Source organism: Bidens hawaiensis, unplaced genomic scaffold (assembly GCF_021521415.1).
Source record: "Bidens hawaiensis isolate Kalapana, Puna unplaced genomic scaffold, B.hawaiensis_p1.1 tig00048333_1, whole genome shotgun sequence".
Lineage (NCBI taxonomy): Eukaryota > Viridiplantae > Streptophyta > Magnoliopsida > Asterales > Asteraceae > Bidens > Bidens hawaiensis.
The window spans coordinates 5,831-19,833 of record NW_027498660.1 but is presented as its reverse complement, the minus strand read 5'-3'; the positions used below and the strand labels follow the sequence as shown (position 1 = coordinate 19,833).

The following is a 14,003-nucleotide window of genomic DNA, read 5'->3' as shown; positions in this document are numbered from 1 at the left end:
AAAAAAATATTATCAACTCTAATTAAGGAATATAGTTGTTTTGTATGAGAAAACATGTTACCACTAGCATCAGTGTTTGCACATGAACTCATGTTTCGGTCTAAAATGACTTATGTTGCTACTGAATTGACATGTAAATAATTCATAAACTTTTAACTCATTTACATGTCAAGTCAGTAGCTACGTCAATTTGTTTTAGGCTGAAACATGAACTTAGGTGCAAATATTGACATCATCGGCAACAAATTCTTCCAATACACATAAGTTATATACATAATTAAGAGTAAATAACATTTTTACCACCTAGATATGTTTTCGCCTAAAACATCAATTAGCATCCAAATGCTGAAATAAACTGAACGATTTCTCTCCGCACAACGCAAGTGCACCAAATGTTTAAGCAACTCAACAATCGAACCAGCTTAACATGCAAATCATGAAATAACAAATCCTACACTTAAAAGTCGCTCTCAGATCTCAATTTCAATAATCAAACCCTAACTCAACGAAACTGATAACTGTTAATTATAAACACTTGTAGACCTAGGTATATTTTCGGCTAAAACATCAATCTTACTCCAGATGCTGATAAAAACTGAACGATTTCTCTCCACACAACACAAGTCAGTACCAAAAGTATACCGAAAGTGTACCAAAAGTTAAAGCAACTCAAAATAAAAAACATAACTAATTACTAACCTAGCATGCAAATCATCATCATCATCATCATCATCATCAAATAACAAATCCTAAACTTTAAACTTGCTCTCAGATCTCAATTTCCTCAACAATTTCAATAATCTAACCCTAACTCAACGAAACTGATAACTAGGGTTGGGTTTTGGCCTTTTGTTTCATTTTCGTCGATTCTTTCGGTTTCGATTAGATTCTAAGTGGGTTTCTTTTGGTTGGAACGAGGACAAGGTGGGAAACATTTTAGTGTTTTTACTTTTTTTGTTTGTGATTTATATTTTGAGTTACAATTTTTCTATTATTATTTTTTAATACTTTTTTTGAGGGTTTTTGATTTTAATAGAAAACCTCTCAAAAGAATTCAAAAAAATAATAAAAAAATCAAAACTTAAAAAAATAATTAAAACAAAAAATTTAAAAAAACTAAAATGTTTCCCCCGTTATTCTCGTTCAAAAAAAAACTCTAAAATCAAAATTTAGAACTTTTAAAAGTTAATTGATATATGAAAAATTAAAAATATAAGTATTTAACTTTTAAATTTAGAACTTCTTATCTCTAAAATCAAAATATTAACTTCTCTAAAGTTGTTAAACAGGTTAACAGGATAACCCACTTTTTAACGTGTCGGGTTCGGGTTGACCTTTTTTTTTAAACGTGTCGGGTTCAGGTTGACCTGTTTAAGAAAACGGGTCGTGTCAGCCGACCCAAAACCTATATTTTTTCGTGTCGGGTTCGTGTTGGGTTTCGGGTCGTGTCAGGAGTTGACACCCCTAGACTTTTCTGAGCAAAAATGTTTTCCGACGACCTTCAACTAATGGTGTTAGAATTTCGTTGATCGCGGACCCTTGGGAACAAATACGTTAAAAGTTGGGACCGACAACGACCAAAAGGAGATAGTTGGGACTAATAAAAACCAATGTACCTTATTATTATTAACCGTTTGACGGGAAGTTCGTTTATGTTCGTTCGTTTAATAAGTGAACGAACATGAACTAGAAATTTCGTTCAAATAGGTAAACAAACGAACATAAACAGAGTCTCATTCGTTCAGGTGTGTTCGTAAACGTTCGGTTCTGTGTTCGAAACTAAATTCCCGTCACATACGCACGGCAACTTATTATATTACGGTCCGGGCCGGGCCGGGCCGGGCCGAAAACTTATTTTGGCCCATTGAAAGTTATTATCATCCAATTGGAGAAACCCAAACTTTATAGTAGTAAATTAGTAATATATGGACATTATATAAAGTACGAGGTGTATTTTTGAAACTTTATATTATAATTGTCGCTAAAAACCATATCCTATACATCGGGTTCGAGTCGGGTATAGAACCGAATATTCTAAAATCAGATATTCGAATACCCTATCTTCGGGTTTTTTCGGTCTTTTCCGGGTCTTTTTCGCGTAAAGATTGGGTTTTTATAAGGGGTTGCAATTTTTTGGGGTATTTTTCAAGTAATTTCGGGTATGGATCATGTATTTGAAAAACCCGGTTTCGGTTTTCGGGTATTACCAGGTAAAAATTGGGTCCGGTTCCGGGTACGTGTAGTAAAAACCCGGGTATAAAAAAACCAGTTCTGATTTTTTTTCTTCGGATCCAATTCTGGGCTCGTATTTTTTGTACACCTCTACCGTTACCGACCTAAACCAAATTCCCGTCACCTCACGCACAACAACTTATTATATTACGAGCCGGGCCATGGAAAGTTATTACCGTCCATTTGCAAAAACCCAAACTTTCTAGTAATACATGAACATTATATAAAAAACAAGGTGTATTTTTATAACTTTATATTATCTATACTATATATAAAATATGAGTGAGTGATCTTTTAAATTTTAAAAGGTACCAAACTTGTTGCTTTTAGTATAAAGTATAATGCATAAAATTAAGACATTTTAGAGGCAATTTTGTATTTTGACAATTTTGTCTTTTAGCAAAAGCAAAATCTTACGGTTTATTTTTAATTTATTCAAAAATAAATACAAGTTTGGTCCTTTAACTATAATCACATTTTGTTAATTTATATAATAGTTACATATATACCCCTTATTTTAAACCAACTACCTCGACGACGTTTAAACGTTTATAACTTTTTCACACGTTAATATTTTTTTAAAACATTATACCATTAAAACGAGTATTTTATTCTCTTTAATTTGAGTATGGTATTGCTATACTTTTTTCATTCAAAAACTTAACGTGTTACGTGATTACTATTAAAGATCGGCAAACGAATCGGGCGGTTTCGGCCGTTCGGGTCATGGGGCTAAAAGGTTAAGGTTGGTCGATACAAAAAGGTTAATTCGGTTTGGGTCAGGACGGGTTTGGTTTGAAAGGAGTCGAGTCATAACGAATTTCGTAAGAAAATTATCAAGCGAAACGGGTTGCGGGTCAAGACGAGTTCAATGTAGCGTTAAGATTCCAATGCCGCAATACGAGTATAATATCATCGGGTTACGCACGCATTATTATGAAGTCACACACATACAGAGACAATAACACCGGTTACGCATCCGATGTCATGTTTGCGTGCATACCTCGCCGCATCGCGCGAGCACGCAACTAGTTATCAGTTATATATCACTATTCCGTCTATACATAACTAGTTTAATAAAGTAAACTGATAATGACCGAAACTAAATTCCCGTCACATTACACACGACAACTTATTATCTTATGGGCCGCAGACTTATTTTGGCCCAATTTAAGTTATTAACCCAATTGGAGAAACCCAAACTTTATAGTAGTAAACTAGTAATATATGGACATTATATAAAGAACGAGGTGTATTTTTGAAACTTTATATTATCATTGTCGCTAAAAATCATATATATACACCGGGTTAGGTTCGGGTGTAGAATCGAGTATTCTAAAATCAGTATCTTCGGCCTTTTTCGGGTCTTTTTCGCGTATAGATCGAGTTTTGGGTTGTACTTTTATTATTATTATTATTATTATTATTATTATTGTTATTATTATTATTCAAGACCAGAGATCCCCTTTTTCCTTCGCTTTCGTATCAAGGTAAAACCCTAGCTTTCAATTCTCTTATCGACTGGATTAATTATCCAATTAAACTAGTTTTAATTCGTAATTAGATTCATTATCGTGTATTCGCTGGTTAATTTCACGTTACGATTATTATGTATTCTGTTAGATTAGCTGTGCTAGGGTTATGATTTTTTGATAGTATCGTTATTTTTTTTGAAATTGAATTGTTTAGGTGTTATGATTGTGTTTAATTACTATTAGATTCAGTTATTGTCATCTGCCGGTTGATTCTTGTTACGAATAGGTATTTTGTTAGATCACCTGTGTTAGGGTTAGGGCTGTCACTGTTACCCGAAACTTAACCCGAAAAAACCCGCACCCGAACTAACCCGACTCAAAGAACCCGAACCCGAACCGAAGTAATTCGGGTTGGTTCTCGGGTTTGATTTAGAAGATTTGGGTCAACCCGAAAAACCCGAATAAACTTTTAGTTTTGAAATTAAATATATTTTATATGTATAATAGGCTAAGCCTTAGTCAATAAAGTTACCAGAATCTGCCTCTAATCGACTGTTGTCATTCCAACTATTATGGATCGATTGCTTATTAATATAATAATTTATGAATTCCGTTTATTACTAATAGCAACCATAATCGAACAACCAAATTACGCCCGATTGAATACGATTATGGTTCGAGTTAGTTTTACTCTTCTCTTGAATTGGTTTATCAAGTTAGATTAATTTGTTATTTGATTATGTGTTATAAGCAAAGAAGAATATTTTGTTTTAATTTTAGCATTATAGTTTTAAAATTTTTTTGGTTTTGTGTTTTTTTCTAGGATACACGAATCCCGATTAACCCAACCCGAAAAAAGCCGAACCCGAAAAACCCGTGAGAGATTTGGGTCGGGTTTCGGGTCAAGATTTAAAACTTTGAAACCTGAATAACCTGAAAAACAAACCCGAAGAACACCCCTAGTTAGGGTTTTGTTTGAAATTGATTTTTCAGGTGATTGATTGTGTTACGATATGGATATGCAGGTTAGTTGAGAAAGAAGTGTGACGGAAGGAATATGACGACGGCTGCTAGACCTACATGGGCACCGGCCAAGGGTGGTAATGAACAGGGAGGGACACGTATCTTTGGGCCGTCGCAGAAGTATTCGTCCAGGGATATTGCTTCTCACACAACTCTCAAGCCTCGGTTAGTTCTTTTGTTTGCAAGTGTTAACACTAACTGTTGATATTATATTACAGAATTGAGATCAATGGTAGGAATTAGGATCGTACATTAGATAACCTAGGCCTGGTACCAACATTTCGTCCTGTTTTAGCTTGAGATGCAAACTAGCAAGACTCGAGCTCAGCTTTTGAGTTCTTTTTACAAGCCCAAGAAATAACAACCTAGGTCTGGTACCAACATTCTGGCCTGTTTTATCTAGAGGTGCAAACGAGCCGAGCCCGAGCTGGACGACTGGACGAGACTCGATTTTGGCTTCTGATTCTATTTTAGAAGCTGATTGAGCCTGAGCCTGGCTCGTGTGGTATTTATTAACTAATTTATTAACATATTTAATTAATTTTTTTATGTATCTCGAGACACACTTAAACGAGCCTAAGCTCGAGTGCAGTACTTTAACGAGCCAGATCTTGGCTCAAGCTCAGCTGCGTAGTGTGAAATTAATACATAGAAGCGCAAATGAGTTAAAAACTAAAAAATACACTAGCCTTGTTAAGGCTTGACGTGCTTAAACGATATTCCCATAAAAGGCTCAAGCGGAGGCTTGATAACTAGAATAGCTTTGTTTGAGGCTCAGGCTCAGGCTCGGCTCTTTTTGAGCTTTATATCAATCCAATCTTGAGTAGCTCGCAAGTGGCTTGGCTTGTTGGCTCCTTCAATTGGAATAAAGTAAAACTAGAGGGTTGTATGTTTGCATGTATTGACACTAACAGTTGAAGTTACTGAATGGAGATTGATGATAGGATTATACATTATAGGTTTTGCCGTTTTGGTACCAACACACATATTCAATCAGATACTAGTTTTTGGCTGTCAAGTAGTAGTTTATCGCAATTTTTTCTTTCTGAGTTGTGCCCAAAACAAAGATTTGGAAAAAGGGTTCTTTTGGAAAACTTTATAATAAAGTTAGAACTGATGAACATCAAGTCAAGATAAGCAAATCCTAGAGAGAGAATAGTAAAGTGTTATAGAAGTTATTAAACCTGTAGACTAAATAGAATCCAGAGGGAGAAGATAATATTTGTGAATTGTGATTTCATTCTCAAAGCTTGGAATCTGGTTACATTAGTTTGTATATAACATTATAGATAAACTAACATAGCGCTACCAGAAACTACTCACTACTTAGAAATAACTACTAAAACAACTACTCACTATTATAAGCTACTTATTATTCTTAACAAGAACAAAATAAGTTTTTCAAGTTTTCTTCTCCATTCTTAGTAATTTATTCAGGCTGTTGATCTAAGTGACACCTACTCTCTTCATCTTTTTTTAAACAGTTATTAAGTAACTCATCCACACTGTAATAATTAACAAGAATGAAATAATTTTTCCAAAATTTCTTCTCCATCTTAGTATTAAAATCTATTCAGGCTGTTGATCTAAGTGACACCTACTCATTATTTTTTTTACAGTTATTAAGCATTTCATGCACACTGTTACGGTGCGATCTTTATTTAATTAAATGCTGTTTAACATGTTTTTTTGGTGCTTGTTATTACAGAAGGGATGGTCAAGACACACAGGAAGAACTAGAAAAGAGAGACCTTAAAGAGGAGTTAGAGGAGCGTGAGCGAAGGCATTTCTCATCCAAAGGCAAGGGTTATAATGGTAATGTCACTTGTAATATATTTCTATTTGTAATTTTGTTGTGGGTACGCTAGCAACTGACCTTTTCAACTGATTTATATGGTGTGTTTGCAGATGACAGGGATCATAGGAAGGGCGGTTATCATCTACTAGAAGGTTGATATTATACATAGTAACTTGATATATATAGTTGTATGTGAGTATTTTAAGTCTAAAGAGTATGTTGTTAATGATTTAGGGTCAAAGAGAGAAGTTGAGGATCGAATTTTTCCACGCAGTGCAGACGCTGATGATCCTGACGAGGATGACAAAAGCGATGATGACAGGTATCTGCTTTTCTATACCATCTTGGCTATTTTAGTTATTAAAAGGCGTGATCCTTACTTGTTTACTAGTGGATTAATATTTGTATTGGCTGACAATGTGGCCGAGGGATAATGCTCTAAAGGCATTTTCTTTTACATATTTTAGAAAGCTTGACTGAACCACTGGAGTTTTTTAATGGTCTTAACGTGTTTAGTATTTCTGAGATGATTCTTTTTTGTGGTTAGTGATGAAGATGACGACGACGAGGATGATGAAGAAGCACTTATGGCAGAGCTTGAATTAATAAGGAAGGAAAGAGCCGAGGAGAAACGTCGCCAAGTGAGTTTTTTTCCCTTTGTAGTATTTTTTACTTTTGAGAGTCCAAGAAGAGGTGCCATTATTGATTGGATGGGCCGATATGGGTTGCCTTTTCTTGTATTGTTATTTAAAAAGAGCCAGCTAAAAAGGTAACATCCAAGCATGTCAAGTCGGTACTCGGTTGAACAGGTCAAAACTGGTTAAAACTTGAAAGTCGTTCGAATTTCAAAGTTCATTCTCAACGCTGACAACAATCTAAATTTTTTGGTCATAAATTTTTTGGTCATAAGAGTTTAATTTTTATTATAATGCTATTGTTTTTGTAATAATAATCAACGCCTTTAATTATTTGGTTTTGATAGATATAGCATTTAGGGTTGTGATTAACAATTGATTTATAAAATGTTAGTAAAAAATAGATGTTTTTGGTAAAAAAAAAACCTTCACTAAAATCTAAAATGTGGTTATTTCTCAGTTGTTTAAACTTTAAACATCAGCAATTGACCACACAAAATTGTTTATAAAAATTTAGCTGTTAACCAGCTTTAATTATGAAAACCGGACAATACGTCAAATAGTGTTTTCTGGGTCAACTGACCCGCTGTTTTGGCATGTACTAAAATCTCCATTGACCCAACTTGTTTTGTCGTTTCTACACAACCTGTTTGACCCTACCCATCTTGTCATCTATAATGTCACCTTTTGGGCCTTTTCTAACATTTGATGTTATGTGGTTGAGGACCCCATCAAAGTAAACAAGAAAATGAACTTAAAATGACAAAATTAACAAAATCTTTATTTTACAGGAGCGTGAAGAGCGAGAACAGGAACTTCAACTTAAAGAAGCAGAAACAATACGAGGAAACCCATTGCTTAATAATCCAACATCCTTCAATGTAAAACGAAGGTTAGTTTCAATACACCGATACTCATTTATATCCGTATGCACAGGTGGTATTGTCAACCCATATACTTATGCATGGGTTGATTCAGGTTATATGTTATAACCCTTATGGGGTCAAACAAGTAAAGTAAAAAAAATTGGTCTAAAAGAAAACGAGTTGAAAGCCGCCTAGATCTGGATTATAATGCGTAAAAGCATCTAAATAACTATGTTTAAAACATTAGACTGTTCTCGGTGTAATATACTTTTCATATTTGACACTAATTTCTAATATACGGTTTAAAACCTTAAAATTTTCGTATATATATTACGAACTTCTTAATATTATATTTAACTTTTAAGAAATAAAACGCAAAAGATATCACACCTACCCATTCTACATTACGTTGTCCTTTGAAATGATTAATGGTAATAAACTTTTCCATATGTTTTAACGAAACAAACTATTATAAATTACAAGTAACTGATGTTATTTTATTTACTATGGAGTGGGTAAATTCTGGGGTGAGCATGGTTCGGTTCGGTTGTTGGGTGAAACCTAAACCGAAACCGAAACCTAAGCTATCGGTTATTTTAGAATACCAACCGATCAGTTATTCGTTTATTCAGTTTTCGGTTATTTTCGATTTAGGTTTCGGTTATTCTCAATTTTCTTATTGAGAGTAGACATTACAAAAAAAAAAAGAATTTTAAAAAAAGTAGAATTCAAAATACAAAAATAGGCATGTGTTACGTGAAATCAAACAAATACAAAGTTGTTTGAGTAGTAGAGTAAAAAATTCAACAAAGTTCTTAATAAAAAAAAACACTAAAAGTTTAGACTCAATCTTCATAATCTTCGTCACCGTCAATGGTAGATTCTTTTGGTGTTTTGTTTCCGGTCATAACATCTTAAAAAAGCACGTAGAAAACATAGGTTCGATTAATCGGTTCGGTTCGGGTTTTTTTTGTTTTTTTTAAAATGTATAACCAAACCTAAACCCAAAAATCGGTTTTCCGAAAAACTAAAAAATTAATCGTCGGTTAGAGCTTCGGTTCGGTTTTTTCCGGTTATTCGATTTGGTTAATTCGGTTTTCTGCGCACCCCTATAAATTAGTGTTTTGACTTGCTAACTTTGTCACTGATGTGTAATATTTTAGGTGGGATGATGATGTGGTATTCAAGAACCAGGCTCGTGGGGAAACCAAGGCTCCAAAGCGTTTCATTAATGACACCATCCGCAGCGACTTCCATCGCAAGTTTCTTCAAAAATACATGAAGTAAGTTAAGTTTCTTATAGGGTCAATTTCTGGCTATGGTTGTATTATTATGTTAACTGTATTGAATTTATGTATTTCTGTCATGGTATTACTTGATTAATTAGCATGTGCATTTGCTTTTCAAGAATTATTTTTCATAGTTGGGTTATAATATTTTTAAAGATCAGTTTCATAAATGTATACCCTTAAGAAAATTATAAATATTACATATATCCAAGTAAAACAAAATATCATATGTAATTTCAAAATAGTTAAAAATATCATGTATGTCGTATTCATTAATAACAATTTAATAACTGATCGTTTAGCCTTTATTTTTCTAAAATTTAATTTTTGTACGTGCCTATAATTTTTTATGCGTAGACCATTCTACATGTTTCCATTACATACTGTGTTTATACATATATTATCATTTTAATTTTGTTCGACGTCTCATTTTTTACGACAACCAAATTGTCTCTCTCGTCCTTTCTTAAAAAATGCATACTCTAAAAGGTTTATTGCATCAAACGGTTTACTATGTAAACAATTTATCACATCTTATTGAACCGGGGTAATGTGGTCATTTATTAAATTGCTTTTATTGAGTTATATAAGATATAACAACTTTGTAAGGGGTATATATATATATATATATATGATATTTTTAGTTTTGCATGGGTATGTATGATATTTTCAATATTTGTAAAGGCAAAAAAAAATTACCTACATGGCTACATATTGTTTTCTAAATAAAAAGAGTGCCATACAGGTTTAGAGGTGTTTTTTTATGAACCATACACACTTAGAGGTTGTTTGGAAATCTTTTGTTGAATAAAAAAGATGTCTGACTGATTACGAGATAATGGTGTTGGCAAGTGACATTTTGATCTACATGTTAGGAAGCATATTATTCAATGTGTTTTTAGATGGCATGATCGCATGGCAAACAACATGCAACACATATATTTCTTTTAATATAATCTCATATTATCAAATTCAAAAAAAATAATAAAAAATTCATAACTTAAAACATAAATAAAAAAAAAACTAAAATGTTTCCGTCATTATTCTCGTTCACAAAAAAAAAAAAACGAAACCCGTGCTGACCATAACCTATCTCGACCCAAACCAAAACAACCATTTTTTTTAACTGACTCATTCTAACCTAAACTCGTTTTGACCCATAACTTATTTCAATCCATGACATGTTCGACCCAACTCAACTCATTTGCCACCTTAAGAAGATTCAAAGTAAATCAAAGCCTAGGAGAATGCATTAAAACTATAACTCCAAATGTTGACCATCAACATGTTATTTGACTAGACCTCCGAAAACATAACATAAGATGATGCAAGTAGTGTTTTTTAAACAATAAAGTTATTGATTTGTAGATATTTTTTAAATACAACAAGTATGAACATGAAATGGGTAACGTTGTTCTGGAAGACTTAAACGCACGGTGTGATGATGATACGAACTACGAAGCCTATATTTGTTTGTATTAGGTGGTGTTATTATTATTTTATCATTTTATGTTATCACCTGGTTTGATTTCAATATCAACTTAAATTTTCTATACCAACTTGTTACTTCCTTTGACCATTTTTGGTACAAGCACATGTCAAAAGTACCGGCTTTTGGAACCATATAATTATTGATTTTGGTATTTATTTTATTTTTATAAAAAGATCCTTTAGATTTTTTGAATGAAGAAATGTTGTCAATTCAATATGATAGATCTGGTCAAGGTTATGAAGTCACCCTAGTTTTTGGTCTTTGTAAAACAAGTGAATGTTGTTGTATTGTATTGTATTGTATTGTATTGTATTGATTGTAAGTTTTTAACATTAAATGTGTTAGATAAAAATTCATGGATCTTATGTTTATAACGTGTATTAATACACGAGTTTGACCGAATTGTTTAGTAATAGTATTAATACTCTTTTATCGTAATCTGTGTTATAAAAATCGTTAGTTGCTAGTCAGGTGGTGGGGTGGGGACTAATGATTAATCGGATCGAACTTTAATGTATAATTTTCAGTTTTATATACACACAAACACACAATTTTATATGTAATTTTCAGTTTTATACATACACAAACATATTTTGGCTGGAATCTCACTTGAAACCGTTGGTTTTAGCCGAAATCTCGTGCGAAACCACCAATTTTGGTCGGAATCTCGCCCGAAACGGCTGATTTTGGTCGGAATATTGCCGAAAACCACCGATTTTGGTCAGATTTGACCGGAAACCGCCCATTTTGACCGAATTTGACCATTGGCCGATTAATTGGTCGACTAGCCCAAATTTAATCAATAAAGTGGGGACTAGCGATTAATCGAGGATTAATCGATGACTATTCGAGATTTTTGCAACACTGATCGTAACGTTACAACATTCCTTCCTTGTGGGGGTAGGGTCATAAACCGTCCGAAAAACATCACGAGTCCAAAAGGAAAGGCACAGACGATTAATCGTGAAACGCGGAAGAGCATCCGCAAGGTGAGAGATAACTTCACTCGTGGAAGGAATACCTAACACATAACAACCCAAAGAGTTAAGCGGAGGACACATTGTACATAAAAAGCACGACAACACGTAGCAAGTGATGTAGAAACCAAGCACGGCCCAGGATCCCTATAATGCTCACGATTGCACGTTAGGCCAATCGAAAGAGGCCAGCGTTGTACCAGCAATGACATGTACCTTTGTAGGCAAGCTGTCATGGCCAATCAAAAACCTCTAACGTACTCAACCATGTAAATAGAAGGTTCTATTAAGAAGAATAGTTGGACCAATCATTCTCGACCCTTTCGACTATAAATACCAAAGCAATGCTAACGGTAAAAGGATCTAGTACCTACTCTCTTAAACGATTACTTCGTATCTTAATACTAATTCTCACGCCGGATGATGGTTACGAGAAGACCCCCAAATTCCCCTTCTCGTAATGAGCTCAAAGCGTTCTGTTTTGCAGGTTTAGCCGAGATCATACTACCCCGAGATCATTACTATCACTCGGTTGAGATATGAACTAACCACTTCAGGGTTGGTTTAGTGTTTCTTCATTCACAATCTTCTTCTTGAATCACAATGTTTAATCTCTAGAGAAACTTTGTTTCTTTTTCTTTCAGGGGCTGTTTGTTTACATATCAATGGAACCATTCAGATGCTTACATCTGATTCATTCAGACTTCAGACTGTTTGGTTCTAAACGAAAAACATCTGAATGGTTAAAATTAGGTCTGAATTATTCAGACTTAATGTTGTTGCTGAATGGGACAGATGCTCATTCAGATCTGAATGAACCAAACAGCCCATTAGGTAAAAATATTAGTGCATATATAGTACATGTTCTTTCTTTTCTTTTTGGTTTGTCTTCTTTGAGTTATAGAAAATCTTATATTTTGATTCCGGTTGTTTTATCGTTAAATAAGAATCTAAGAGCATTCACATTTCTTTATTTATCTTTGTCTCTACAAATTATGGAACGTACGTGTGCATATAAACATTTTGACTCCTTTTTATGACTTAAAGACTAACGTTGTCACCGCAACGAGCAGGTGTTAGTACCAGGTTTAAACTTGTGATCAGTCATTACAAATAAATAATAGTAGTTCCTCGAGTTATTATCTTGGTTTGAAACCTTTCAAATATATAATCAAGTAAAATTTTTACATAATCTTAAATAAATTGAAAATTGTGGGATAAAGTATGATATCATGTGTTATTAATTCATTTTTAAATTCAACTTATTATATAATAAATTGCATTTAATTACATCAGTACCTCCACATGGTAACAGTACACCATTCAGTACATGCCATGTGGTTATTTATCGCTAAGAGCATACGTAGTCAAAACTAGACACACTCGAGTATTTTATGTCATGTGACGTCTAGTTAATTTTTAGGCATTTTGCATAATATGAGTGTAGTGGGGAAAAGACTCCAAAACGCCTCTCTCTCCCCCTTTCTCTACCTCTCTCTCACAAAATCCTCAAAATTTGCGCCTTCTAGCGTTTTGTAGGAGACGCCTCCCTAAAACGTCAACCCCAAAACGCCTATGGTTCCCCGGCGTTTTCACCCCAAAACGCCACAACTTGGCCGACTACGAATGGTATAATACTTATTTTTAGATTTGACTAAATCTTTAATCCGTAGACTAAATAATTGGCTATTGGTATAAAAAAGACCAACTATTTAATTTACATAAGAGGAATAGAAATCGAATTTTGGATCATGATTAAATCTTAATTCTTTTTAAATTAGCTTAGATCTTGACTTACTAAAATCAACAAGTTGGACCTTTTAATTTAATTCTTTAAAAAAAAATAAAAAAAAATTGGTACTTGATTGTATACAAAATTTTCTTGTTTGCATGAGTTGTTAAAAACTTAATAACTTAAGATGTAAATGATTTTAATTTTTTAATGAGCTGATTATAGAGAGGTTAGTAAGAGATTTAGTGTTTTATGTGTGATGTGACCCAGTTTTCTCGATTCATGCCTCCATCATTTAGTGTTTTTTTTTTGCCCATGTGATGATGAGAGACTGGGCGATTAAGTGACATTCCCTAGTCGGATATTTGAACTGAACGAGTTTTATCTCACCGTATTGTCGTGCATTCGGGCTAGTGTATTCTGATGTGGTGAGTTTAGCCAGTAGCCCATTTAGAGGACTCGTTTGTTGTTCAAAAAAAAAAAG

General features: G+C 33.7%; 1 protein-coding gene across 1 annotated transcript; it reads left to right on the top strand.

The window, feature by feature from the left end:
* Nucleotides 1–4,711: 4,711 nt before the first annotated feature.
* LOC143597466 (uncharacterized) lies at nucleotides 4,712–9,334 on the top strand. Its single transcript, XM_077075965.1, has 7 exons — nucleotides 4,712–4,895; nucleotides 6,439–6,545; nucleotides 6,639–6,680; nucleotides 6,763–6,850; nucleotides 7,076–7,169; nucleotides 7,955–8,055; nucleotides 9,193–9,334. Exons 1-7 carry the CDS (start codon nucleotides 4,765–4,767, stop codon nucleotides 9,314–9,316), a joined length of 687 nt encoding a protein of 228 aa, XP_076932080.1. The 5' UTR covers nucleotides 4,712–4,764; the 3' UTR covers nucleotides 9,317–9,334.
* The last annotated feature ends 4,669 nt before the right edge of the window (nucleotides 9,335–14,003 follow it).